The following is a 23,718-nucleotide window of genomic DNA, read 5'->3' as shown; positions in this document are numbered from 1 at the left end:
AAAAGGCCTTTGTGAAGCACTCTGGTGAATATACCCTGGGCCCCGGGGGGATCTCCTGCAGAGATCATCCCACCAGCCCCTGACATGCAGGGCTTGTCGGCTCGGACAGGCAGCATATATGTCAACCATCTGAAGACCGGGCTGTAGGCCCCAGGCAGAGGGTGCAAAACCAGAATCTTAAGCAACATTCATGACAGAAGTAAGTGCCTCTGGGAATGGACAGACAGGCTGGATTCCCAGAGAAAGCTGGGGCCTTGAATCTGCTCCTCCAGCCAACTGCAGGCTCCTGGGAGGACACAAGATTTTAGAAACCATGGGAAGGAAGCGGGAAGCAGCTTGACAGAACAAGGACCCGGGGTCAGGTGTTCCAGGCTCCAGTGGACAAGCGCACAGCCTGGGAGAAAGCTGGATGCTCCAGGGACGTTCCCCTGAGACCTTCTGGCCACGCTCTTGTGTAACCTCAGCGTCCCTTTCTCCTCCCCCACAGGCGTTCCACGAGCAGGGCATCCTCTTCGGCTACCGACATCCACAGAGTTCCGCCACTGCCTGCCTCCTCAGCCTTTTTCAAATGACCAATGAGACCCTCAACATCTGGACGCACTTGCTGCCCTTCTGGTACCTCCCGGCCCCCTTGTCCAGCCGTCTCATGCAGAGCCTGGGAACTGGGGCTTCATTAAACACAGCTGGGGTGGGGCAAGCTGAGGTTCCGTGCTGGAATGTGGGGGACTCCCCTGGTGCGTGAGTGTGGAGCCAGAGGGCATGGGTGAGCTCCAGGGCATGGGTTGCCATAGAATTTGAGGGGTTCCTGCAGCTCCCCAGTCTTCCCCGCTCCCTGCTTCAGGGCCTGATTTCAGAGCATTGTCTTATTCAGTCTTGGAGGCTGTCCGGGTCTGCTAGAAGCCCTGGCTGACACTCCCTAGCTTGAACAAGTCACCTCTCTGGGCTTCGCATGTTCCCATCTGCAGAGCAGGAACAATAAGCAGCACTTTTCCCAGGGCTGCCCCGAGGATTATCATTATCAGAGGAGACGTGGGAAAAGGCATCGGGCAGGGAAAAGGCATCGGGCACAGAGCTGTGGATGCTCATAGTCATTCTGGGGCCACAGCCACTGTGAGGCACTTGGTCAGGCAGCACTTTAACAGAGCCAGCCAAGAGAATGAATGCTTTGGCAAGCGCTTGCGCACAGATGGGAACTGCCAGGCAGGTGAGGAGGGACCTGGTTTAGAAAAATGGGGGCCGAAGACCAGCTTCGCACACCCGGTGCCTGGGCATAGTGAGTGGAGGGTAGAGATGGGATCATAGTATGTGAGAGTTGGAAGGACCTCGGAGGTCACACAGGCCACCAGCCCCCTCACACCACCACCAGCTGGCATAGGTGCGGCCCAGAGAAGGACGTGGCTTGCTTATATCTCATGGCAAGTTCTAGCCTGTTCCAGAAACAAGCTAGTTTCTGGACTCCCCCTTCCAATTGTATGGAGGACCAGAGAGAGCAGGAAGGACCCCAGGGTGTGCTGCAGGTGGAGAAGGGCCCGAGGAAGGAGGCCTGCCCAGCCAGCAGTCAGACCCAGGCCAAAATGTGCAGAAGGCTGCTTGAGCCAGATGCATCAAGGGCAGAGAAGAGAGAGTTCAGGCTTGCTGTGGGATGGGACCACCTGCAATGAAGCCCTAGGGCCTGCAGCCTGGCTAGGGAGGCAGCAAGATCTGCTCAAGGAGGCTCTTTGTCATTTTAAATTTAAGTAAAGGCAATGGCACCCCACTCCAATACTCTTGACTGGAAAATCCCATGGACAGAGGAGCCTGGTGGGCTGTAGTCCATGGGGTCGCTAAGAGTCGGACACAACTGAGTGACTTCACTTTCACTTTTCACTTTCATGCACTGGAGAAGGAAATGGCAACCCATTCCAGTGTTTTTGCCTGGAGGATCCCAGGGACAGGGGAGCCTGGTGGGCTGCTGTCTATGGGGTCACACGGAGTTGGACAAGACTGAAGTGACTTAGCAGCAGCAGCAGCAGCAAACTTACGTAAGGGTTTCCTGGAGGCTCAGTGGTAAAATCTGCTTGCCAATGTAGGAAGCACTGTTTCGATACCTGGGTCTGGAAGATCCCCTGGAATAGGAAATGGCAACCCACTCCAGGATTCTTGCCTGAGAAATCCCATCATGGACGGAGCAGCCTGGCGGGCTACAGTCCATAGGGTCACGCAGAATCGGACATGACTGAAGTGACTAAACAACGACAAAATTTAAGTTAAAAGTCTAAATGCTAATACATTGTAGCCCTGCAGAAGGGAATAGAGTTGGTGTCTTCCCGTGGCCCTGCTTGCCCTCTCTGGAGTGGTTGGGGTGACCTGCTGCTTGTGATCTCCCAGGACGCTTTTCTAGAGACTGGAGCATCTGTGATGAGTGTGTGCACCCAGCGCCTACTTCTCCCCTCCCTCTGCTCCTCCCTTGCTTCTGCCTCGAGATCTCTGTCTGACCCCCACGCAAGCCTCTCCGGCTTTTGTACAGCTGTGCGGTGTTCCATTTTCTGGATAAACCAGAGGTGACTTCAGGGCTGTTTTGAAGTTTGTGTCACTACGAAGGACCAGCCTGACCCTCCCTGTTGGTGGGGCTTGCGTTGCTGTACGCACGTGCCTTCATAGCCCATCCACAGCTGAGCCACGCTGGCCAGAGCCCCCCACAGGGCCTGGCCCCCCTGCACTGCCAGGGCCCTGAGACCACAACGCGGAGCAGCAGGAAGGGCTTGAGGAGTAGGAGAAAGATGCCCCAGGGCAGTAGCACTTGGGGATAATCCCGAGCTGGTAAAAGGATACGTTTTGAAGAACAGCAGAGGGAACAGCTCGCGAGTGTGGACACAGATCACAAGTGTAGCCAGAGGATTGAGCGATGCTCCCGCCATTCCCCGGTGAAAAGCGTTTAGTCCCTTCCCTGGGGGAGTTCATGGGAAAGGAGCCTGACTCTCTAGGTTCGTGGAAGTGAACAGCTTCTGCAGGGAAGACCCCCTCACCTGGGTTATGGGTTGGACAGATCTGATGTGATCTGTGCTGTGTTTCTGTAAGAGACGAATCTGGAGGTCCAGGCTTGGCTGAGACTGAGCCTTGTGACCAGGCCCCTCAGTGAAAGAGATGGTGATATTAGTGGAAGAGTAGCATGGAAGAAGGGGGAGAAAATAGTCCCGTTGCCTTCTAGGCTTTCCAGACAGAGGGGTTGTTTCTCTTTGAGGGGTCTTCCACAAGGGGGGAGCCTGACCAACCATGGAGAGAATGACGAGGCCAAAGCTGGATCCTATGAGGAATGGTTGAATGCACTGAGGTTCTTTAATGTGAAGTTCAGAGAGGTGGGGAGGGATTATGAAGACAGCTGTGAGATACTTGATGGGTTTGTTGTCTGTGGTTCTGATAGGAAGAACTAGGACTGATTCCAGGGAGAGAGATGTCAGCTCAGTGAAACTTTCAGACACTCAGAACAGTCTTGGGAGGTGGTGAGCTCCCTGTCCCTGGAAGCATGCAAACATAAAGTGGAGAGTCACCTGGGCAAGAAGCTGTTAAGAGGGATCTGTCACCACATGCTGAGTATGCAGACTGGACCATTTCCCTTCCTGTATATGTCCAAACAATAAAGGACCCCGCTCACTCTTCCTTGCTCCTGGCATGTCAGCAAAGTGAGACCATGTAGAGGCTGGTCATCCCAGGGGAGGGGAAGGCAGGCGACGGTCAGGTGAGGCCTGTAAGAGGAGCCGTCACCCCCAAGGTTGAGGGTGCACCCCTGCGTTCCAGGTTCTTCTCGTGGAGGTTTGTGAGCACCCTGCAAGTGACGGACATCCTGCGTGACAACTACTCCTGGCCTCTGCTCGTGTACATGGGCGCCAGCTGCTTGTTCCCCCTGGCGTCCAGCTGTGCACACACCTTCAGCTCCATGTCCAGGAACGCCCGCCACATCTGCTACTTCCTGGACTACGGCGCCGTCAACCTCTTCAGCCTGGGTACGTGAGGCCCTGCCCTCGCCTTCCGTCCCCCGCGACCGAGCCACCTGCCCCTTCACCTGGGAGCTGGGGTCGCCGCGAGGCTCTGGTGCGCTTGCAGAAGGGTCGCCCCTGCCCAGGCGCCTGATGAGGGTTTTAAAAGAAACATGTCCAGAGGTGTGCTGGTGAATACCGAACAACCGGCTCCCTGGGGACAGAAGTCCCAGTCTGCGGTGATGGCAGATAGCTATGGTATATGTACTCCCGCCATGGTGGGCTTCCAGCCACCCACCCTGACAGCAGGGCCCTGAGCTGCGGAGTATCATTATACCCATGCTCTAGGTGAGTTACCCAGGTCACGTGGCTTGTAAATGGCAGAGCCAGGGCCTGGGAGCCTCAGGGCCCCTGCCTGTGGCTTCCTCAAGTCCCCGGGCCTGGACCCACCTCCTTGGAGTTCCTTCAGTGATTCCCTCATTGCCACTCCACACTGGGAACAGCTCCCTAGGGACAGTTCGTACATCTTCCTCGTCTGGTTTTCCAGTCCGTAGCTGAGAGTCTGACTTGGGTTTGTTCAGTAAACCTGAGAGAAAGGTCTAGTCAGCCGAGAGAGGCTGGGGGTCCACCTGGGACTCCCTTGTCTGCAGTCACCTCTCCTCCTCCGTGACCCCACTGGAAACCCCCAATCCCTGGCGGGCGGCGTTTGCTCAGCTTCCTCCCTGGTGTCCAGCTCTTCCCCTCCTGCTCAGCCCTGCTGTGCTTTTACTAGGCTCTGGCCATTTTAACCCCTGCTTAAAATCCTTTGGTGGCCCCCACTGCCTGAAAGGGGATGTTCACGTTTGTTGGTCTGGCGTCCGACGCTGCATCCTGCTCCTCTTCCCTGGAGAGCCCCCTCTGCCCTCACACACCTATCGGAACCTCCAAAGGGCCAGTGCCTTTGCCGCGCCCACCCATCCTCCGGACCCACCTCACCCTGGAGCCTGGAGGCTCTCGTCAGTTCTGCTTCCCACTGCAGCTCTGGCAGGTGCTGGGGCTCCCCCACTTTCCTGTCACCCACAGAACTTGGCCCCGGTCAGTATACACAGACCACGTGCCTCCTGGGCCACGTGGGAGCCTTGGCACGGTATCAGGCTGAGAGAAGGGTCTGTCTGTTCTCCTGGGGGCAGTTCCCAGCTGGAATCGTGCAGCAACCTGCAGCAGGGGGAGCTCTGTCCCAGGACGTGGCCATCCTTGGCCCTTTCTGCCTGTGGGACCCTGGGCACATCCCTCAGCTTCCCTAGATTTCAACGGCCAAATAGGATCAAAGGCAGAGGCTGAGCTTGCGTGGTTTGAGGCCTGCTTCAGCTTTGAACTCGGATTCCAAGTTCTCTTTATCTTTGGATAACAGGTGACCTTAGCCCTGACCTTAGGCCCTAAGCTGACAGATCTGTGGCTGCCTCTCCCAGAGGGACCTCGGCCTGGAGAGGCCCTCTGGTCCAGGCCCCTGGACACACCTGTCCCCTTTGAAAAGGACAATGCTAGTCCCTGTTGTTTCAAATAAAAGCTGCAGCAGGCAGGTGTCTAAAAGGTCCTTCAGTAACCCTTCTCTCACAAACTCCAAAACCTAAAACCACACAAAAAGCCGAGGCTAGCATCTCATGCTTGGCCTCTTAGCTGGCCTGTCCCTCGGCCCCCTGATGTGGCAGCCCTCCCCTCAGCAAGGGCTCTCCCTCCCCGCACTTTCTCCCCCACACCATTGATTATTCCACAAGGAACACCCGTATCATCATCTCCGGGCAAAGCTGAGCACACTGGGGTGTCATCGTGGACCACAGCGTGTGGTTAAAAGCAGGGACTGGTGCTGCACTGCCTGTGTTTGAAGCTTGGCTTTGCTGCTTTCTAGCTGTGTGCCCCTGGGAGGGTTACCAAACCTCTCTGTGCCTCCATTTCCTCATCTGTAAAATGAGGATCAGTGCAGGACTGATGTCCAAGGGTGGCTGTAAAGATTATGTGAGTTAATACCTGTCAAGCCCTTGGAGCAGCACTGGGCTCCCAGAACAATTCTCAGGGTGGGATCTGGGTGGGTAGAGAAGAGAGACGGGGACATACAGGCTTGGAAGGGTGATGGCATAGCAAGGGTGGGGTGCAGGACTGCTCATGGTCTGTGGGGGTGATGGGGCTCAGCCAGATGCAGGGCGGGGTGGTCTTCCCAGGGAGTCCAGACACTGCTGAGTCCTGGCTTCTTGCCCAAGGCTGGCTTTGCTCCTCCAGGCTGTGCCATCGCCTACTCTGCCTATGTCTTCCCGGACATGCTGGTGAGCACCACCTTCCATGACTACTACCTGGCCCTGGCTGTGCTGAATACCATCGTTAGCATCTGGCTCTCCTGCTACTCCAGGTACCAGGCTGCTCTGCCACGGATGGGACGGGGCGAGGGGACAGGTGGTGGTGGAGCACGCGGCTCTCTGGACTGTCGGAGGGGACAGGGAGAGAGGTGCTCGGGAGCCTGGGGCTCAGTTCCGGATGGACTTCCAGTGGCCGGGCGGGGCCAGCTTCACAGGCACACAACCTGCGCAGGTGCTCAGGCCCCATGATCAAGAGGGCTTCAAACTTGTCTAATGCCCTGCTGTTGTTGTTTTGAAATACTTAATGATTTTTGAACAAGGGGGTTCCGTACTCTGCCCTGCAAATGATACAGCTGGTCCTGTTGCTGAACGAGTCACTTACCCTCCTCGAACCTCAGTTTGCTTATATATAAAATGGGGTCAAGGGAGTTCCCTGGCAGTTCAGTGGCTAAAACGTGGCCCTTTCACTTCTGTGGACTGGGCTCAATTCCTGGTTGCGGAACTAAGATCCTACAAACCATGTGGCTGTGGCCAAAAAGAGAAAGAAAAATGGGGTCAATACAGCAACCCTGTGAGATGGGTGTAATATGTCCAGAACACTTGGCACAAGCCTGGCCCAGAGGAGACACTCCATAAACGGGTGGTCTGCTAATAGGAGCTGAGAGGGGCCTGCCTCTGGACACGGGCACACCTCAGAGACATTGCAAAGAGATCAGCTTCGCAGTAGGCAAGTCATTGAAGTTTCTGGTCTCCCAGTGCATGTAAAAGTGATATTTATCCTATAGTCTATTAAGTCTGCAATAGCATTATGTCTAAGGAAACAATGTACACATCTTAGTTTAAAAATACGCTATTGCTAAAAAAAAATGCTATCATCTGTCAACACGGGGTTACCACAAGCCTTCACTTTGCAAAAAGCCACAATAAAGCAAAGTACAGCAAGATATGCGTGTGTGTGATGCACGACAGATGACATTCAACCTTCTGACACATGCCCAGGGGAAGCCTGATGGCCATGAATCATGCCCAGCTCACTGGCTCTAATTCTTTTTTTTTTTTTTTTCTTTCACTCAAGGAAGCTCACTGGGGTGTGAGTACAACGGGCATATTTTAGGATAACTACTCTTGATTATTCAGCTCTTGGTAAAAAAACAAAATGACTTACGAAACCTCTCAAATGACAGTGCTGGGGTAACATTCCTGTGTAGATGGTGCCAGGTGCTGGGGGCCTTCCGTGGTGGGTTAGCAAGAGAGCCAAGGAAGGCTGGTGGTCCTGACCATACCATCCATGCCCCCAGCCTGTGCCTCTCCTGAGCCCGTGCCCTTGTAGCATTCTTACTCCTGGCAGCCATAGCTCTTCCCTCCCCACAGGGCTCGGGGTGGCGAGGTATGCTTCTGCAACTTCTCCACAATGATTTTGGCTCCAGCTTTCTTTGGGGGACACTGGGTTTTGTGGGACCCAAAGGTAGGCAGATTTTCCAAACTTGACAAGCTGCTTTTCTTTAAAAGTCAAAGAGTAGAGCCTTAAACAGCATCGGGAGTGCTTGCCCCCAACTTACCTTCCCTCACCTGTCCGGAGGCAGGCGGGCAGCATGGAGCTGCTTTCCATGGGGGTGAGTCTCGTTTGCAGGCTCAGTCTCAAGACTGGATGTTGTGTTGCTTCATCTCGCGGGCAGGCCTGGGGTGTGCGGGGGGGTGGGGGGTAAACCTTCTCTGGGGGAGTGTGGAGATGAGGGCGGCTCCGTCCTTGTCCTCATAGAGTGCCCCATGCAGTGTGAGCAGCGGCCTGCAGACCTCCAGAACGTCTAGACTGAGTCATCATTTCCTTTAAGGGCCAGAGAAAAAGGCTTTAAAAAGAAAAAAACATGTAGCATTACAGAATATAACATAAGCAAATAATAATACAAAACGACACCTGCTTGGATCGCCAGGGTTCTGTGAAGCAGCCTTAGAATCGAGCATTGAGGAAGGTTGAACACTTTAGCTGGAGAAGAGGGAAGGGCGTTTTGGACAGAGCCGAGAGCGTGAACAAGGGTGAGGGCCTGCCGAGGATGGGACGGCACTGGGAGACAGCAAGGAGCTTCAGAGTTGCCAGAGCCTGTGCAGCTGGCAGGGGAGGGGGATAGAGGCTGGAAGAGCGCTCCAGAGGTGGGGGATTGGAGGCTCCTCGCATGTCCTACAGAGGACTGGCCTTGTGCTCAGGAAGGACAGTAAACTTCATAGAAGACAGTTCTGTGGACTTGGGTACTGTGCCCTGTGGGGCTCAGTGGGGGCTCGGGGAACAGGAAGGGAGAAAGAAGCAAACGCCACATGCCTGGAGCCAAGGATGGAGTGGGATGTCCCCCTGTGGGCCCGTCCAGCTTCCTTCGTGTCTCGTCCTCTGTCCTTCCCGTGTGCTGGGGGTTCCCTGCTCTTACAAGACCTCTCCCCTTTGTTTTCATTCTCTGTCTTTGTCTTCGGTGTCTGAGGAGGAGGGCTCCTGTGTGTGTGGGGAGAGACTTGGCCCTGACTAACTGCAAGGGAGGCAGTGGAGGCAGGCGAGGGCCGTCTGGAGGCCCAGCTTCACAGGCTTGCTGTGTGGCCTTGGGCCAATCATGGCCCTTAAGCAGGGGTCCCTGAGACGAAGTTCCCTGGGTTCCTTCTGTTTAGGCATCAATGATGCCAGCTTCAGTGCCTTTTCCAAGGTTTCTCTCCTTGCCTTCTCCCCTGCATCCCTCAGGCCCACCCCTGCCTCTCCCTCCTGCTGTATCAATCTGTGACATGGCTAGGAGTCCAAGAACCACCTCTTTTCCTGAGCACAAAAGGAGACCATGAAGCTCATGAGTTGTGCTTTAGTTATCCACATGCTTCCCAGAGTAGTGTGGTCCGAATGGCCTTTGTTCCCACATAATACATGTCCTTTAGGTAAATTCCACATAGAGAGCTGGGAGCTTCCCATGTGGCTCAGTGATAAAGAATCCACCTGCAATGCAGGAGATGCGGGTTTGATCCCTGGGTCAGGAAGATCTCCTGGAGAAGGAATGGCAACCCACTCCAGTATTCTTGTCTGGAGAATCCCATGGACAGAGGGGCCTGGCAGGCTACAGTCCATGGGGGTGCATAGAGTCGCAGACGGCTTAGCAACTAAACAACAATCATGGAATTTAGTTCAAAGGAACACGTTCTGGAAAACTGCCTTCTTGTTCTGTAGTGTTTATGGGGAAATGACAGAACATATGACCTCTCCGTGGCTCGTGGAGCCAGGTGGGTGTGGCAGAGACCCTGCTGGCTCATACCTGCTGACCACCTGCCGGCTCAGGAAGCTTCACCTGCACTCGCTCAGGAGTGGTAGTTACACGTTTGCTGTGCATCACGAGTCACTGTGGGTCCTTTTCCATTCATCTATCCAGAGCACCCAGCAGTTGCTTTTTTAGACACATGCTCGCTCTGTGGAACACCGTGTGGTCAGTGCTGTGAGGGAGGGATGGGTTTTCATCCCTGGAGAAATGTGAGCTGTGCTGTGAGAGCCGTGTTTTGGCAGTGGTGCTTCGGCAGCTCAGAGCGGTCTGAGGCAGGCCTGGAAGAGGGTTTGGAGGTCAGAGCTGGAGACAGAAGGCTTAGCAAACAGTGGTTCCCACACATCCAGAGGTCAGAGGGCTCAGCCAGATGATAGACTGCTGCTGGGGCCAAGGGTCAGCAGGTGGAAATGTCCACATTCCTGTTATGTCATCCACACAACAACAAAACAGCCATAATACCACCCCACCCTCACCCCCGCTGTGTGCACGCAGGCGCGCACACACACGCCCCTCAGCAATAGGATAATGTTTCCAAAGGCTCACTTGTTTCAAGCATAGTTCTGGAATTCACTTGCACATCTCTCTAGCTTTGTTGCAACAGGATTTATCAGTTTTTGAATAGACTGGTATTGTATCAGCGCTTTCTTGGTAGAGGCTTCTCCCGAAATCCAATGTTTCCTGCCCACCTGGCTTTAGGCAGAGGAAGCCTGACTTCCTGACTCCCAGCCCTGAGGGACAGGCGTTGCCTTGCCAGGCAAGGCTTTGGAGACTCGGGCGTGGTGCGCTTTGGAGAATGCCATGGCTCCTTCCCCTCCCTCTGGCTGTGGCGACACCCTGTGGCCTGATTTGGAATTGCACTTTGGTGATAGGCCCACCGTCTTTGTGGCTGCTGGCCCTTCTGCCTCTTGTTCTCTGTTGCTCTCTTCTGTTCTGCTTTGTCTCCTTTTTCCCTCTGTAGACTCGGCTTGGCAGCTGGAGAGGCTGGTTCGTTTGCCCTTGGGGAAGTACTTTATCAGGCCGGGCGCCATGTCTCAAGTCGCAGGAAATCCGTGTTTTGGGGGATGGCCCTCGCCAACCAGAGCCATCTTTCTTCCTGTGTAAGTGGCCACAGAGATAGCGTGCTTTAAGAGCAAGTCTCTTTGCACCCAGAGGTGATAGGCGGTGGTGGAGCATGGGGAGGGAGGGAGGGAGGGAGCAGGCTTGCGCAGTTGGGCAGGGTCGGCCAGCATAGACTGAGAAGGCCCTGGGAAAGATGGGCTCTGACTCTTGGGGCAGTGAAAGTGTGTTCTGTTCGCCTCCTGGCACAGAGGGGTGTCCGTAAGAGCAGAGTTTGGGGAGTGGTCTGAGACCTGCCCAAGGGGGAGAGGGTGGGAAGGCAACCAGACGGCCTGGCTGTAAATCCTAGCTGTGCCTCTTATTAGCTCAGCTGATTTTAGGCAAATCACCCAGAACTTGTCTGTTCCCTCCTGTCCTATTTTCTGGTACCATGTGGCTACAAGATGGGGAGAGGGAGAGGATGGGTCCTACAACACACATTTTTTTTTAAATTCTGCTATTTCGTGAGTGTTACTCTGTGCTCTGCACAGCTGTAAGCTGCTAGTGAGCATCATTTGATTAAACCCTTGCAACAAGCCCATAAGGGATTCTGTAGTCATCCCCGTGGTACATGTGAGGATTCTGGGGCATGGGAGGGTTACATCACGCACTGGATGAGATGGTCACAAAGGTCAGGGACTGGGCCAGACTCAGGGTGTCTAAGACAAACACTGTTGTCAGATCGTGACCCTGTGCAGCCTCACCTATCCCAGGGTTTGTGGTTTCCTCCAAGGCTGGGGTTCTGTTCTGGGGGATGATGAGTTGAGGTCCCTTATTTCTCCTCCTCCTCTTTGAGCTTCTCTTCTTTCTCTGCCCAGTGTCCCAGCGTCAGAAAAGAAGAAGGGACATGCCCATGGGCTTGAGTGAAGTTGAAGCTCATCTCTGAAGGTTATGGGGCTTCTCGGGGTCCATGGTGAACAGGGGTCCCCAGGCTGGGCTGCCAAGCACATGTCCACATCCCCAGGCACACTTCTGAGCTGGATGCTGGGGATGGAGAGCTGAGCAGACCCAGCCCCACCCTGACCACCCTGGAGGCAGATGAGGGTGTCTCTGCCGTATTCTATGGCAGAGGATGTGGGCACAGTGGGGCTCATAGAGGATGTGAAGATCCTGCTGGAAGAGATGGACCCGGGCTGGGGGAACAGCAGACCCTGTTTGGTGGAGAAGGGGCAGGCGAGTGGGCTGGGACAGGGCACCTGGGGAACAGAGGTGAGGAGCAGACCTTACCCCCACCGGAGAGTGTGATGAGGGACAGAACTGTCAAGAAGGGCTGGAGGGCCCCAGTGCCCCCATCATCTTCCAGGCTTCCCCATAACAGCCACCCTACAAGCCTCAACACCCTGGCTCTGCATATCACCTTTGCCGGGGGAGGCTCTGGCCTCACAGTCCTGTGGGTCCCAAGGGAGAACCCAGCCAGCACAGTACGATGTGTTTTTGAAGCAGGTACCTGCCCTGCCACAGGGCCCAGCCTGGGACTGTGAGCTCTTTCTTGCCCGAGCCCCAGCTCAGGGCTGTGGTTTAGTATGGAGCCTCTCCTTCAACTCCCTTGCCTGGTGTCTAGCCTGCCGTCTGTGCTCCTCACTGCCCCCCGCCCCCCAACCCTCAGCTGCTGCCCACTCCGCAGGCTTGGCCCGAGCCGGCTGAGGTCCCATGGTGTTCCATCCCGAAGGACCTGCCCGTCTTGGCGACTTTCGCACCGCTCATTTTAATGCTGGCTTCCTCTGTCTTTGAACGAGGGGCAGGTGGGGGTGGTGATGACAGAGAGAAGGAAGGACCATGCTTTCTCAGTTTCCCCAGCCCAGGATTCCTGTGTGTGATTAAATAGTCCAGAAATCTCTTGTCGTTAAACACCTAATTGTACCCAGGGCTTTTGCATGGTAATCAGCTGGCGACTCTGACTAGCTGAGCATCTCAACCTTTGCAGAGGTGCTGGCCCCAGGAGTGTGTTTGGACCCGCCCGTGCCCCACAGTCTCCCTCTCCTGGTGGCTACTGGTCTGACTTCTGGAAGGCTCTGTGGCAGTTAGATAACTTGTCCCTCAAAGGTTTTTTGCTCCACGCCTCCTCCCTGATTTTGGATACCATTGCTTCTTATGGTGCCAGGAGATGGTGCCTCTGAACTCTTTTCACATCTGAGATGGAGCCCTTCCCAGGGGGGCTGGTGGGAGAAGTGGAGAGGACTGGTGGGGAAGCTGCTGGCCGAGGGAGGAGTTTGTGCACAAATGGTTGCTTTCTGTGGGTTACTCGGCCTTGGTTATTTTTAGTGTGTGTGTTATTGACTGAAACTGCTTTTCATTCTCATTTCTCCCCCATTTCCTTTCCTGATTTAGGTTTTTTGAGATACAGAAGCCCGGGCTCTGTAAGATGCTTCGCGTCCTGGCCTTTGCTTTTCCCTACACCTGGGACTCCCTTCCCATCTTATTCAGGGTAAGGGCCCTGCTCTGACCCCTTTGTCTGTTGGCAACACCAGGGAATCGATTGTGTCCTGAGCTCTGGGGGTCAGACGCTGTCCTGGTTGTGGGAGCAGAGCCGCACGTGCCCCCTTAATGGCACTCGCAGGCCAGTTAGGTGGCATGCACAGAGGCCCTAACGGGCATGGGCAGCCACCACCCACCACGGGCACTAGGTAGGTGGTGCCAGGAGATGCATCAGTGGCTAGTGCTACCCGCAGGCTCTGGAGCAATCTCGGAGGGCTGGGCAGGGGAGGCAGCCTGGGGTTTAGTAGAGTGAGCAGGAGAGTGGGCTCTGGAGGCAAAATCTCTAATATTCACTCACTGCAAGACTTCGGGCAGGTTTTCTACCATCTCTGTGTCTTGACTTCCCTCACCTGTAAAATGGCCTGGTAATAACACCTCCTTGTGTCAGGCTATGGGGAGGATTACATGAGATAATGTGTACAGTACTAGCTGGTGGTGAGAGTCCCATAAATGCATTAGTATATATTATCATCAATTAACATAGATGTAGTAGGGAAGGAAAGCGTATGACTGAAGGTCTTAAAGGATAGATGGTGAACACAAAGGAAGAGGGTATAGGAGGGAAGACAAGAAGAGGGAAAGTTCATGCACTCTCAGATGGCTGTGCGTTCAAATCCCAGTCCCACTGCTCACTGGCTGTGTGACATTAGGCAATGAACAAAACCTCTCTGAGCCTCAGTTTCCTTATCTTTAAATGAGGCTGACACCCCCTCCTTCCCAGAGGGGTAGAGGAGGAGTTATCAAATAAACAGACCTGATGGGCTCAGCCGTTCCAGGCCCAGGCCCCGTGGGTGGAGGCAGGGTAAGAGTCTGGTGCATGAGGCCAAGATGGCAGCGCCCAGGGCTGAAGGGGAGGGGTCAAGCTGGCTCCACCAGCTGAGACACTGAGCCTGTGCTCCATGCTCAGCCCGCGTGGGTCTGGGGAGACCCAGAAGAGGGGATGCAGCCCACTCCGTCGAATCCTCTCTGGAGGACACAGACCACACCCAGGAAACCAGCGCAGAGAGAACAAGCCAGCCCCACAGGCCACCCTTGCAGACAGCACAGCTTCTTGTCAGGATGGGTGCTGGACGCTCCTGGTACTCGGCCGCATCAGACTCTGGGCAGTGGGGGAGGAAGGGTCTTACCCTGTACGGTGCTGTGGCTGAGCACTCAGGCTCTGCAAATCAGCCTGACTTCTCTACTAATTAGTGGTTGGGAAGTCACCTTCCAGCCCAGTACTCTCATCTGCAAAATGGGGGAAGTGGAGTCTGCCGTGTGGTCATTGTTGAGGCTCCGATGAAGTGGTGTACACAGAAGGCCTGGCCTGGTGCCCTCGGTAGGTGGTGGCTGCAGCTATTTTTAACAGTCCTACAAAAGCCATTACCAAACCCAAACCAGGATAATGTCCATAATTAATAGCTTTTGATGACTCAGAAGGCCTTCCAGGAATTCCTAGGCCTTAAAGCCTTAATTAAGAGCATCAGTTCAAGGGATGTGCTGGTTAAAAGTGAGTTCAAGTGTGAATGGGCCATTTTTTAACTATACTTATATTTTAGCCCCAGGGGTGGGGTTGGGGCAGAATAGTGATATATCTAGCAGAATTTTTTTTTTCCTTTCCTTTTCTCTTTACTTCTGTTGTTTTCCTTTCCTTCCTTCCTTTCTTCATTTTTTTTTTGTAACTAAATAACCCAAAGGCTCTCATGAGCATGTAGGGGGTTAAAATACAGTTACCTTAGGTCTCTGTCGATCACACTCAGAACAGGAAGCCTGCTCACACAGGCCCTGTGAGGTCCTTTTCCAAGCACAGACCCCAGGAGGGAACGGCTTTGGCGCACGGAGTCCACTCATGTGTGTGGGGAGGTCTACAGACCTCCTCTCGAGACCTGTGTTTCTCTCTTTCTTTAAGCTTTTCATTTTACGTTGGAGTAGAGTTGATTTACAATGTTGTGTTTGTTTCAGGTGTACAGGAAAGTGACTCAGTGATACATAAACAGCTATCTGTTCTTTTTCAAATTCTTTTCCCGTTTTGGTTTTTACAGTATGTTGAGCAGAGTTCCCTGCGGTATACAACAGGTCCTTGTAGGTTATCCATTTTAAGGCTTGGCGTTTCTTTAAATACCTGCAGGTATTCCTGTTTGCCGGGGAAAGTGCGGAGAACGAAGCCACCTTGTACCACCAGAAGCACGTGGCCATGACCCTCCTGGCCTCTTTCTTCTACTCTGCGCACCTGCCAGAGCGCCTGGCCCCTGGACGCTTCGACTACATTGGTGAGCACGTGGTGGCCCCACTGCCCAGGGGGAGGCGGGGGCAGGGCGAGAAGCAAATCCTCGGGAAGTTCTCCAGGCCCAGGCCAAGGTGAGTGAGATTGTCAAGTGGCAGAGACCGGGAAGTACACAGACCGTGGAGGCCCAGGGAGGGTGGCAGAGGATGGAGAGAAGTGGGTCTAGGATTCTAAAGCATTTCTGGCGGGTATGGGGACAGGAGAGTCCCATTATTACCTCGAACGTGAAATCCCATTATTAAGTGACCATGGAAGGCAGCTGTAAAGAGGAAGAGGAAAGACAGGGTACAGAAGGCTCTGAGGTTACCAGCCGGCGGGGGGCAGTGCCAAGGAGAGGAAAGAGTGTCTCATTCAGGTGGGTGTGATGGTGCCAGGAATCGTGGTAGAGCAGTGGTTCCTAGCCTCAGCAGTTTCCAGTCTGGACGAGTAGTCTCAGCCTCACCTGGGAACGTGCGGATCTCAGCCCCCACCCCCGAGACATCCCGTTGGGCTGGGCCCAGCACTCTCAGAAGCCGAGTGATTCTCCAGGTGAGCCTGAACGTGCTCAAGCCAGAGAAGCCATGTGGTGAAGAGGAGGCATCAGAGCTACAGGGGTTTATACCTGCTGGCAGAGTTCCTTCCCCTCTGTCGAGGGACGAGGGAAGCGCTGTGGAACGTGTCTCCTCCACCCTGGCTCTGGGACTGGCTGGAGGAGGCAGCCTTGGGCCACTTCTGGTGAGGCTGAGGGGTCCTGGGATGGGAGCTCCTTGGATAAGGAGAGCTCCGTGGACATCTAGGTCCTCATCCCCAGGTGGCAAGCAGGAACCTCGGTTCTCCCCAGGCCCATTTTGTCCATGAGTTTCCATCTTCTACCCAAGAAACATGGCCACATTTTGCTTTGACAAGTGTTTCATCTCCTTTATTCCTTCTCCTCTGCCAGAAGGGATCACAGTGAGCAAAATGGTTAGAGGGCAGATTTCAAACAAGGAGGGAGATGAGAGGGCCAGGGGATTGGAACCTGCCCAAGGAGCCTGCCCAGCACGTCCACCTCCCTAGCCCCAGCCCAGCTGGAGGAAATAGAGCTGATCATGTACAAAGTCTGGGGTCAGCAGGAAAAACATAAATAGACACTGGGCCTTATTTTGCCAACTCTGGCTTCTTAATAACATTTTATTTACTTACCTCTATCCTGTCCTTTTGGGCCTAGAGCAGAAAGATACTCCAGTGGGGGGACATGGCAGAGATGGCAGATAACGACAACATCTTAAACAAGGGCTTTGGAAAGATCTCTGTCCTTAAGTAACAGAGTCAGCCAGCTTTTGAACTTCCTCCCCAGTGCCCACAGGAAGCTCCTCCCTATTCCTGCCAGACGGGTTGTTGACATCACTTTTCCCGCTGCAGGCACATTTCACATCCTTCCAGTGCTCTTGGCTCTTCCATCTGTTTGTCTCCTGCTCTGATGGAGACAGGTTTGTGCCTCAGTCGGTGAGCGCAGCTGGTCACTTCCTACTGCTTGGCCCTGTGTCCTTGGAGAGTACGGTTCTCAGCTGGATAAGGAACCACTTCTGCCACAAAACACACAGATTTGGAAATTGTGCACAGCCCAGTAGTATGGCTTGAGTGAGGCAGGGTGGCCCCTCCAGGCACAGTGTCTCCCTGGGGGATGCAGGCTGGGGTGCTGGCAGCTCCTTGCCCTAAGGAAATCGTTGGTCTCTCATTCAACTTTCCTGCATCTTCATTCACGACCTGGCTCTGGCTCATTGGGGCAGATGGCCAGTCTGGTCCCTTCTGTGGACACATTTATTGAATACTTACTATAGGATAAATCCTGGGGGTAAAACACTGAATTCTTTTTTGTTTTTTTAACTGAAGGAGGGTCCTTATTTAACTCTTGTATTAGTCTGCTAGTGCTGCCATAACAAAGAACCACAGACTGCATGGCTGATACAAAAGAAGTTTATTTTCTCATAATGCCGAGGTTAGAAGCCCAAGATCAAGGGGATGGCAGGGTTGGTTTCTCCCAAGTCCTCTCTCCTTGGCTTGCCAGGGGCCATCTCCATTTCTTTTCACATGATCTCTCCTCTGGGTACGTGTACACCCTAATCTCCTCTTCTTATAAAGATACCAGAGCGGGTCCCATGCTAGTGACCTCGTTTTAACTTCCTTGTCTTTTAAAACCCTATCTCCAAATATGGTCACATTCTCAGGTACTGGGAGTTAAGACTTTCGACCTGTGAATTTGGGAGGGGGAGATACAATCAGCCCATGAAACAGGTAGGGCTCTCATCTCACTCCTGGTTTCTGTGGACTGTCCCCCCCAGGCAATCCCCAGCCCTGGGCAATGGATTCCTTTTCTCACCAACTACCAAGTCAGCCACCCTCCACTGGGCTCCCACCCTCTGGGGAGGCATACATGCTGACCGGGGGCCTGTGAGCTATCAGAGAGAAGGAGCCCCTCATTGTGTCTGGGATTAACCAGCAGTAGGGAGCGGAGCATTTCACAAGTGGTCAGCAGAAAATCTGGCTGGCTTCCCCTTTGGTATTGAAGTCAGGATCAGAACTGACCAGTGACAGCTCTCAAGAGGTAAACTTTAGTAGAACTTTCTCATGTGAAAAGCGGGACTGGTGGATAAGTTGTTTTAAAAATGGATTTGGTTTTCTCTGATGGCCTTTTTATTTTTCTCACATGATATTAAAAAAAAAAAACTTTATATATCATACATGGGCTTCCCAGGTGGCGCTAGGGGTAAAGAATCCACCTGCCAGTGCGGGAGACACAGGACTCACGGGTTTGATCCCTGAGTTGGGAAGATCCCCTGGAGGAAGGCGTGGAAACCCACTCCATTATTCTTGCCTGGAAAATTCCATGGACAGAGGAGCCTGGCAGACTGCAGTCCGTGGGGTCGCAAAGAGTCAGACACAACTGAGCAACTGAGCCTGCACACACACACGTTATATATAACATAATACCCTAATTTCAAGTGTACAATCTTTTTATTTTTTAGCAAATTTACTACATTGTGTAACTATCACCATATCTGAGTTTTAGAACACCCCAGTAAGATCCTTCCTGCCCATGTACTGTTAATCTCAGCTCCCACCCCCTACCCAAAACAACCACTCATCTATTTTCTGTCTCTCTGGATCTGCCTTTTCCGGACAGTGGGTATCTTGTATCTAGCTTCTTTCACTCCACGTAGTGTTTTTAGCTCACGAGCCATAGGATGTTACAGGAGGCCATTCCTCTTTTATTGCTGACTTTGGGGCCTTTTGTGTGCTCGCTTTAGGTCACAGCCACCAGCTGTTCCACGTGTGTGTGATCCTGGCCACACACATGCAGATGGAAGCCATCCTTCTGGACAAGACACTGAGGAAGGAATGGCTGCTGGCCCACGGCAGGCCCCTGTTGTTTGCCCAGATAGCCGGAGCCATGCTTCTGTGCCTCATCTTCAGCCTCAGCAACATAGTTTATTTCTCAGCTGCTCTGTATCGGATTCCCGAGCCGGAATTACATAAAAAGAAAACCTGATTCATACCATAAGCTTTTCGTACCAAATGTCAGCATTAAGCTACAACATCCTAACTACCATAAGCCAATGGCATGGTCCCAGTTTACAGTGGCCTAAAATATTTAGAATGCTTGATACCTTGGCATTTTTGAGCGGGTTCAGGTCAATAAGGTATTTAACTGGGGACATTTCTCTAGATGTGCACTGGATTCTGTAAGTACGATTTTAAAAGGGGGACGTGGGTTCAAGTCAGTCCTCATTCATGCAAATCGTTATTTCATTTAGCTTTTAATTTATTTAAAGTATGTTCTCCAATTCTATTTAAACAGCTGGATTAGGCATACCATCCTTGTAGCTTTACTATTAAATAGTTGGATTAAGCTTTACTACCCTTGAAGTGTTACTTTTGGAAAATGGAACATGCTTCATTTGATGAGTTTTATGTAGCAAAGCCTTTCCTTCCACAGTGGAAGATGAGCTGGGAAGGTCAGTCGGGGAACCTGAGAAAGCAGAAATTGAGTCTGTGGGAGCTGTGGGGACTGGGAAGGCATTCCAGAATGAAGAAACCTGGTTTGGGGAGGGGCCTTCTTCCTTTCCCCACCTAGTGAAGGATATGAATTGAAAGAGCGCCCTCTTTTCCCACAAGTCCATTCTGCTTCACCATGCAAGGTTCCCATGCCATTATGGACTTGGATTTTGTTGAAAGTTCACAGCCTGTGGCTGGGTGTCATATGCTCTGTTTTGCTCTGTTTTCTTGTTGCCGGTTTGATGCTGTGAAGTATTATGCAGCACAGGTAAAGTGTGTTACCCAGAGGGCACCAACTGAATTAATCCCAATTGGTTGTACTCATCTATCACCTTTTAACCAATGACGTCACAATATTTGGGGAGGTTATACATTTAATGTTGCTTCAGCATTTCATATGTGCTGCAGAATTTAACGTTCATATGCAGAGGACACTAAAGGCTTTGCCAAAGGAATGGAAACACTTGGTGAGCTTGTGATAACTATAGGTCCCCCAGGCGAATCAGGAGACGCTGCTTTATTAAAGTGTTGGTTTCCTGCAGAAGGTCCGTACTGGAACAAGTTCCCCAGGTGATTGCCAGGAGGGCCATGGGCCAAACTTGCAGAAATGATGGAGTCACTAATTCCAGAATGCACAGGGCCTATCAGCTGTGTTTTGCTTGGTCTAACTTTCAGCAGCTCACCACCTAAGGCTGTGTCCTCTGCTTTCTACTCTGTGGAGTACTAAAACACTGAATATTTTCTCGTCTGTTGCATCACTCATGAAAAGTTCAGTATTTCATGGTGTTTTCATAGAGTACAGAAATGCTGATGCAAAACAGTTTTTAACAGAGGCCCATCACTCCCTGACATGGACTTGCTAACGACTTAAGGGGCCATGCATCGCAATGCAGGACCCTCTTCTGCTGACTCAGGAACACCCCAGTTTCTTAGAACACTGCCTCTGTGGTTAACTGGCCCAGACATTTGAATGACCTTGTAAATAGCTCATCAGCTAATACTCTGAAGACAAGTAGCAATTTACATCAGATATGAGTGGTCAACAAATATGATTTCATTAGTTTTATTGTCTGTTTACTTCCTCTGGGAAGGCAGACTGATAAAATTATATAGGCTGGTAAATTTTTGGTACATTAATTGTAAGCTGCAACACAAAATTTGTTTTTTTGGCATGAGGTTGACACTATTACTGGAATTGTACTCCAGCAGGGGTTCTGGGCTTTCATTTCATCTTACTGTAACTTTAGTTTTATGGTGGACAGAGGTACTAAGTTTACATACTCCATTTTAGTAATGCCAAAGGCATGAAGTCTTCTTAATTCTCTTGTTTATAGAAAGTAACATAAGGTTCTTCGTTTAGCTCAGAAGTAGTTGAAAGATCACAGGTGACTAATCTGAAGGACTTTTAGAATACTTAATCTTTGGTTACATGGCTTTTTCAGCATTGCTTAATGATGAAAATGAAATGTTAAATAAGGCCAAGTGTTTCATAATGTTTTTATACATTTGATAAACTTAGACCCATTGTATACTTTTGAACAGTGTTACAATTAAAGTTTATAACAGTTTGCAGTACACTGATTTGGAAACTTCTAATGCTGAATGAGAATGTGTTCAAATATATTCATTATCATTAAGTACTATGAAGTCTAATGTGAATATAGTTTTGCTAAGCCATTCCAGAAATTAAAAAGATTGGCAGTGGGTCAGTTGAAAACTGCACTGGGAGGATGTCATTTAATATGTGTATGTATGCTCAGTTGTGTCTGACTCTTTGCAAGCCCATGGACAGTAACCTGCCAGGCTCCTCTCCATGGGATTTCCCAGGCAAGAGTACTGGAGTGGGTTGCCATCTCCTCCTCCAGGGGATCTTCCCGACCCAGGGATGAACCCAGGTCTCTTGCGGCTCCTGCATTGGCAGGCGAGTTCTTTACCACTGAACCACCTGGGAAGCCTTGTCTTTTAAGGTAGCAGTTTTCAATTTCTTATTTTTTAACATCTCAGTACACTTTGGAGAGATGCCATATTCCCACTGGTAGCGATTGCTCAGCAAGGCCCTGTCTCCTAAGGGGAGAGGGGGAGCGGGCACAGTCCTAAAAGAATGTACCTCTTCCCCCTCCCTGGGCTTGAGAAACACTACTCTAGAATTTACCAATCATTGTGATAAAACTCAGGTATGCTTGGATGAGGCCATTTAGTCACTTGCCTCTTCCTTCAGTCACAGATGGAGAGTTTCATTTTCCTTGCCCAGTCTTTGGAGAGGAACGCTCCTTCTTTCCTAAAGACATGAATTAGTCAGACTTCCCTGGTGGTCCAGTGGCTGAGAATCCACTGCCAGTGTAGGGGACACAGTGTGATCCCTGGTCCAGGAAGATCCCACATGCCTCAGAGCAATTAAGCCTGTGCACCACAGCTGCTGAGTCTGAGCTCTAAGAGCCTAGGAGTTGCAGCTACTGAACCGCTGAGCCTGAGTGCCCTGGGGCCCTTGCTCCACGATAAGGGAAGCCACTGCTATGAGACGCCTGCGCGTCGCATCGGAGAGTAGCCTGCACGCAGCCACGAAGATGCAATGCAGCCCCAAATAAATAAAATGTATTTTTAAAAAAGACAAGAATAGGTCCTTGGTGATTAGAATTAGAAGTGGGATGTTTAGAAGGCTTTTGAATGCAAAGTGATTGAGATATTTGGTCTGCGGCAATCTTTCTCAAAGTGTTTTTTGGAGAAGGAACTCAGTTCCCAGGAGATATACTGAGGAAGGCAGGATGCTGTTCTGGAAAAGAATGCTTTTGTCAGATGCATCAGAGAAACCTTTCATTCCCATCTGCTTTGTCCTGAATTTGGTTTGGCCATGGTACCCTTTATATATGAAACAGCCCTTAACCCTGTATATCAACGCTTTGTAACATACTGTTGAATGTCAGCCTCTGATTTACCAGTCAACAATCCATTATGAATGAAAAGGCAGAGACCTATTTCCAGACTCAGAGATGTTCTTCCAGCTTATACTAATGTCTGGTTTTCTTAAACTATGGTAGGAAAAATAAAATTTATTATAGTAAAGTTCTGTTTCTCCTTTGACTTAGTTATGTTTCACCTACTATGCTGAAAACATGTTCACTCATCATGAAAAATAGATTCCTGTATATGTATAGATTGTGAAATCATTCAGTGAATGTTTATTTAGTGCCAGGTATATATAAAACAAACACTGTCCTCAGAGTTGGGAATATAGAAGTGAAGAAAACCCAAACTGTCCTTCCCTCATGGAGATGATAACACTGGTCAGCCAGTAGGACAGGAGATATAGATAAATTCAGACAATGGCAAGTGCTGGTGGCTTAGATGGTAAAGAATCCGCATCCAATGTGGGAGACCTGGGCTTGATCCCTGCGTTGGGAGGATCCCCTGGAGGAGGACATGGCCACCCACTCCAATATTGTTGCCTGGTGAATCCCCACGGACAGAGAAGCCTGGTGGGCTACAGTCCATGGGGTTGCCAAGAGTCAACTGAGTGGCTAAGCACAGCACATCAAGAAAATAAGCCTGGGGACTTCCCTGGTGGTCCAATGAGTTAGACTCCACCCTTCTACTTGAGAGTCCCTTGAACTGCAAGGAGATCCAACCAGTCCCTCCTAAAGGATATCAGTCCTGGGTGTTCATTGGAAGGACTGATGTTGAAGCTGAAACTCCAATACAATATTTTGGCCACCTGATGTGAAGAATTGACTCATTTGAAAAGACCCGGATGCTGGGAAAGATTGAGGGCAGGAAGATAAGGGGACGACAGAGGATGAGATGGTTGGATGGCATCACTGACTCAATGGACACGAGTTTGGGTAACCTGGGAGTTGGTGATGGACAGGGAGGCCTGGTGTGCTGGAGTTCATGGGGTTGCAAAGAGTCGGACATGACTGAGTGAGTGAACTGAACTTCCACTGCAGGAGTTTGATCCCTGGTCCAGGGAACTAAGACCCTGTTCCCACTTGGTGTGGCCAAAAAAAAAAAAAAAGAAGCCTGGTGAGGGAATAGGAAGGGGTGGGGTGAGGCCACTGAGACTGGATAGCCACTCTGATAACCCGACATTTGAGGAGAAACTTAATGGAGCACTAGATCATTCAGGTATGACCGAAATCAAACCCTTTATGATTAGACAAATAGATTCAAGGGATTGGATCTGATAGAGTGCCTGAAGAACTATGGATGGAGGTTCCTAACATTGTAGAGGAGGCGGTGATCAAGACCATCCTCAAGAAGAAGAAATGCAAACAGGCACAATGGTTGTTTGAGGAGCCCTTACAAATCGCTGAGAAAAG

At 51.6% G+C, this 23,718-nt stretch overlaps 1 protein-coding gene across 1 annotated transcript in view; it reads left to right on the top strand.

The window, feature by feature from the left end:
- Positions 1-22,465, top strand: part of LOC120852501 (membrane progestin receptor gamma) — an 89,778-nt gene extending 67,313 nt beyond the window's left edge. Inside the window, exons 3-8 of the mRNA XM_040225775.1 lie at positions 488-615; positions 3,775-3,980; positions 6,207-6,333; positions 12,982-13,078; positions 15,236-15,377; positions 18,658-22,465. Of these exons, the coding sequence (XP_040081709.1) occupies positions 488-615; positions 3,775-3,980; positions 6,207-6,333; positions 12,982-13,078; positions 15,236-15,377; positions 18,658-18,899 (942 nt within the window). The 3' untranslated portion in view covers positions 18,900-22,465. The remainder of the gene's footprint in view (positions 1-487; positions 616-3,774; positions 3,981-6,206; positions 6,334-12,981; positions 13,079-15,235; positions 15,378-18,657) is intronic.
- The last annotated feature ends 1,253 nt before the right edge of the window (positions 22,466-23,718 follow it).

Source organism: Oryx dammah, unplaced genomic scaffold (genome assembly GCF_014754425.2).
Source record: "Oryx dammah isolate SB20612 unplaced genomic scaffold, SCBI_Odam_1.1 HiC_scaffold_26, whole genome shotgun sequence".
In the NCBI taxonomy this organism is placed as follows: Eukaryota; Metazoa; Chordata; class Mammalia; order Artiodactyla; family Bovidae; genus Oryx; species Oryx dammah.
Note: the sequence above shows the minus strand (reverse complement) of the source record. Positions and strands in the feature narration are given on the sequence as shown.